This window comes from Chrysochloris asiatica, unplaced genomic scaffold, assembly GCF_000296735.1.
Source record: "Chrysochloris asiatica unplaced genomic scaffold, ChrAsi1.0 scaffold00125, whole genome shotgun sequence".
NCBI lineage: Eukaryota > Metazoa > Chordata > Mammalia > Afrosoricida > Chrysochloridae > Chrysochloris > Chrysochloris asiatica.
In genome coordinates, this window is record NW_006408643.1 from 9292221 (window position 1) to 9297822 (window position 5602).

General features: G+C 37.8%; 1 protein-coding gene across 1 annotated transcript in view; it reads right to left on the bottom strand.

Moving 5' to 3' along the window:
- Nucleotides 1–2389, bottom strand: part of LOC102815745 (zinc finger protein 440-like) — a 6207-nt gene extending 3818 nt beyond the window's left edge. Inside the window, exon 1 of the mRNA XM_006869080.1 lies at nucleotides 2360–2389. Coding sequence (XP_006869142.1) covers nucleotides 2360–2389 — 30 coding nt within the window. The remainder of the gene's footprint in view (nucleotides 1–2359) is intronic.
- Nucleotides 2390–5602: the final 3213 nt, after the last annotated feature.

The following is a 5602-nucleotide window of genomic DNA, read 5'->3' on the forward strand; positions in this document are numbered from 1 at the left end:
CTCTTCTGGTCTTCGGTCTTTAGTGTTTAATTCATCAAATCTGTTCTTCAGATGATCTCTAAATTCAGGAGGGATAAATTCAAGATCATATTTTGGCTCTTGTAGATTTGTTTTCATTTTCTTCAGCTTTAATTTGAATTTGCAAATCAGTAACTGATGGTCTGTTTCACAGTCTGCCCCTGGCCTTGTCTTCACTGATGATATGGAGCCAGTGATAATGCAATTTAAGAATTCTACCAACTTCTCAAGTTTGAAACTGTTCAACATGCAATCACCATGCACTGATAATTACTGGTGATTAGAATGTGAAGTTTGGAAACTAAGAGAAAAGATCAGTAGTTGAAAAATATGGCCTTGATGATAGAAATGATGCTGGTGATCACATGATTGAATTTTGCAAGACCAAGGAGCTATTAATTGCAAATACTTCTTTGAAAAATATGGACTTTCAGACACCAACTCAAGACCAGATTAGACGCATTACACACTAACAGCCAAAGCCAGAGAAGTTGTGGGATAACATCAAGAACATCATACAGGAAAAGAAGAAAAGGACACTGAAGAGACAGGAAAGAAATAAAACACACAAATATATGTCAGATGAGACTCTGTAACTTGTCCTTGATTGTAGAGAAGTTGAAACATCTGCAAGAAATGAGGCTAAATGTCTATCAATGGAAGAATGGAAAAACAAACTTTGTAAATATACACAATAGAATACTATGCAACGATGAAGTATTTAAATAAAACGAACATACAACACTGAAAATATGGAACCAAATACATCAATTTGATGTACAAAAGAAAAAAGAGGGACTAGTATAGATGCAAAATTTCCAAATGGCTAGGAAGTCAAGTAGATGTCCAGATAAAACAGAGAATTTTAAATATGGAAAAATTGATAAATTACAGTGCAATCTCAAAGAAAATTAATACACTTGCACATCAAAATAAGAGGAACTCCAGAAGAGTTAATAAACAGAAATGAAGAAAATGATAATAAAAGCCACAAAATTAACTCCGTGCAAAAAAATTATATAGCAAAAAGAAACCAACAGCACCACAAAAACAACACAAAGCAAATGACAGCAATGAATTCATACTTAACAATAATTACACTAAATGTCAAGAGACAGAGAGAGCAGAATGAATAAGAAGATAGGACCCTTCAATATGGTGTCTACTTTGGTATGCACACACAATGGAATGTTATGCAACAATGAGGAATAATGACGAATCTGTGAAATACCTTTTAACATGGCTGAACCAGAAGGATATTATTATGAGTGAAATTAGTTTATCACAAAAGAACAAATACTGTGTGAGACCAATGTACAAAGTTAAGAAAAGGTTTTCCTAATAAAAGAAACAATCAATGCTGGGTACGGGGTAGGAAACATTATTCATGAATTAGAGAGTAGCCACATGTTACCAGGAATGACAGGGCAGGCAATATACAACAACAAGGAGGTCAGCAGAAGAAAGATGAAAGGTGTGGGGGGAGATGGGGAGTAATGCAATGTTTAACGTTAATAGAGGTAAATACATGGTGGACTGTAATCATTGTAATGAAGTACATGATTTGCTGAATGTGAAACTGTTTATCTGCTCTGTAAACTTTCACTAAATTCACAATACAAAGTTAAAAAATAAGATAGTAAAAATCTAAATGAATGTCAGAAGAGACTCTGAAACGTGCTCTTGAGTTTAGAAAGGCTAAAGTGAATACGAGACATGAAATGGTCAAAGAGTTGAACAGAGGTGAGGACTGTACTAGTAGACACACCCAGGGAAGGTCCCATGCCTACCCAATAGCTGAGCACATAAATGAAAGGCGAGGAGACAAGAGAAACAGCCTACACCAGCAGGTACTGGTCCAAATCGGTCATGGCCAACCCAGGGCTAGTCCTCCTTAGGAGAAGCAGCCAACTGACTTGAGAGGAAGAAGGAAAAAAAGGCTGGTGATAGGTCAGAGAGGCACAGTGGGACAATCTTGAAATATGTCAGGTGGCTGTGACGGTAAGAAGCCATTCTTCTTGTTGTTGCTGTAAAGTGTTGTCAAGTCAGTTCTTACCCATAGTGACCCTGCATAGGGGTTCCCAAGAGTGGCTGGTGAGCTTTAAATGCTGACCCAGAGGATCAAACCAACCTTCCAATCCAGTGCATTAACCCACAGGGCCACACCAGGGCTCCACTGGGTGATGCTAAAGAATTACTCTTAATTTCCCACTGTTGTTCCCTGATATTTTTTCTTCTTCTTTTCCCAGCTTTATTGTCTTTATATTGTTTTTCTGATTTTTGTTTTTAATTTTGTTTCTTTGTCCTCCTTTTATCTTGTGGGTGTGTTTTCTCTTCTTGCCTCACCGAACAAAGACACAACCATGGCCATGGCCATACAGCCCAGCCACAGCCATACCCTCTACAACCCCAACAATTGAGCAAGAGCCATTCCAGCTGCTGTTACACCAGAGCAACAACTACAACCATCATCTACTAATCCACACTGAGGTGAACTGTATGATCAGTGAACAGAGAAACTTATCTCACGATTTCACCAACCAGAGGCAACTATCAAGTGCCGAAGAATATACTAACATACATTCATCAACTTAATACAAACAAAATAACACGATAATGTCTAGAAAGCAGCTGAAAATTTCTGTCAACATGAAGAAACAAGACACAGTAGCGTAAACAAATGATCAAGAGGAAAAGCTGGAAAATGCTTTTGAGGAAGAAGAGGCACTGAACTACCTGAAAAATAATTCAAGAGAATTATAGTGGGGTACATAGAAAATGACTCACAGAAAGGACAAGGAAAATTTTAGAAAAATCCTACAGGAACAATCAAACAAATATACAGCATTGGAGACAATACAAAACCTGCAAACAGAAATCCAGATCAGTAGCTACTATCAGAATTACATAAAAAGGGCAAAGGAAATTTGAATCAATGGAAGCCAGAATTAGCAAGCTTGAAGATAAACTCTCAATACTATTAAGCTAGAAGGACCAAAAAAAAAAAAAAACACTAATAAAAAATCTAAGTAAAGCATAAGATTCACTTGGGGCAGCATACAGAATAATCAACAACCGATAAGAATTTCAGAACAGGAAGAGACAAACAAAACCACAGAAAAGACAGTCGAAGAGCTTCTGGAAGACAATTTCCTTAACATCATGAAAGACTAAAAGATAAGAATTCAAGAAGCTAAACGAACCCCAGGCAGGTGAGACCCCAAAAGAAATCATTAAGACATATTATAATTAAATTCTCCAAAGTAAAAAAGCCAAGGAAAGAATCTTGAAAGCTGATCGGGAAAAACAAAAATGTTACCTACAAAGGAAAACTAGTAAGATTAAGCCCTGATTTCTCAACAGAAGCCAATTTAGGCAACAAGGTGCTGGGGAGACATATACAAAACTCTGAAAGAAAAAAACTGCTGACCACAAATCATATACCCAGCAAAGCTGACCATCAAATATGAGGGTGAAAGTACACCATTTCTGGATAAACAGAAATAAATGTACTTTGTAAAAGCCAAGTCAACTCTCCAAAATATACAAAAGGAAATTATTTGGACTGAGAACCAACAAGAGCAGACAACAATCAGAAGCTGATATACATGGCAACACCACCCAGAATTCAGTATAGATATGGAAGTGTCTAAGGAACTCTGGTAGCGTAGTGGTTACGAATCGGGCTGCGAACCTTAAGGTCAGCGGTTTGAAACTACCAGCCGCTCCGCGGGAGAAAGATGAGGCTTTCTACTCCCGTAAGGATTTACACCCTCGGAAACCCTGTACAGGGTCGCTATGGGTCGGAACCGACTCGACGGCACTTAACAACAACAACAACAAGAGGAGAACAAAACTACAAGACTGAAAACAGGGAATCTGGGATGTCAGTCTATGACTGGCAAAACTACACAGTGAAGGGAGGGAAAAAGTATACTTACAGACTCAAGGTAGGGAAAAGGCCAGGGAGATATCAAAATTAAACAGACTGTTTTTAAATGGGGAAGAAATTAGTAAAGAATGGGGTAACCTCAAAGAAACTTAATACACCTTCATACTAAATCAAGAAAAGGAAAATCCATGAAGATTTTGGAAATATTAAAACTATGAAGAAAGTGACAGAACAAAGCACACACAAAAATGACCCAGCACAGGACAGCATAAAGAAAAAAGAAACCAGCAACACCACAAAATCAAATAGCAAAATGACTGCAATCAGTTCCTACCTATTGATAACTACAGTGAACGTCAATGGATTAAATGCACGAATCAAGACACCGAGTAGCAGAATGGATTAGAAAACAGGATCCTTCAATACGCTTTCTACAAGAAACACACCTTACAGAGACAAAAACAGATTAAAAATTAAAGGGAGGAAAGAAGATATCAAGCTAATTGCAATACAAAAATTAGCAGGAGTGGTAATATTAATCTCTGATAAAATAAACTTTAAGGGAAAAACCAGCATAAGAGACAAAGAAGGACATTATCTCATGACTGGGTCTCAACTGAACAAGAAGACAATACCATAATAAGCACCTATGTGCCCAACTGAAGAGCTCAAAATACACAAATCAAATCCTTAAGGAATTGAAGAAAGAAACAGACAACTCTACAATAATAGTGGGAAATTTTAGACTGCTTTCTCAAACAGAATACCCAAAAAGAAACTCAATAAAGACACAAAGGAACTAAACAGCAGAATCAATCAACTTGACCTCATAGATTTCTAACTAGCAATTCATCCAAAAACAGCACAATACACATTGTTTTTCTAGTTCACATAAACATTCTCCAGAACTGACCATGTGTTCAGCCACAAAGCAAGTCTCAATAAATTCAAACCCATAGAAATATTACAAAGCTATAAAATTAGACATCAACAATAGGAAGATCAAGGAAATAAAATCAAATACATGGAAACTGAATAACATCCTACTTAAAAGTTACTAGAAACAACAAACAAGATGGCAGAACGGGTGGAAGTGCAGTAAGGAACTCCGTCAGCAACAACACAGAATACAGGACCAAGCAGGTTCAGGGGATGGTCCCAAAACTCTGAACCACATATAAAGGAATATTTAGAAGGTTGGAAGGCTTAGAGCTAGGGAAATTTGTAACAGAAGCAAGATATCCATTGCTTTCTAATTCAAGACACAACACTAAGTTGTTCCAGGAGCTGCCATCTTGGGTGAGACCAAGTGGGGGAAGGATCAGAGCAGACCAAGGACACCTGACAGAACCACGGAGATAAAGGTGTGCATATTCTTTTCTTTGATGTCTGTTCATTGGTCCCTTGCTGTCTGCGCACCTCCAGCCTGGTGATTATAGGGGTGCCTGAGCTAGTAGATGCCCCAGCCCCACCCTTGGAGGGTTCTACTATGTATATGCACAGATCTCGAAATTTAAAGAGATAGTTTCCACTTAAAACCAAATGGCCACAGCTGGCTCTGAACTATTTATAACTAGAAAAAAGGCCTGAATGGGGACTGTGCAGCAGGACAGGCAGACAAAAAAGGAAATAGGCTGAAAATGAAATCCTAAGTTATGACACAATGACCAAAAGTGGCATCTTGAAATTTCT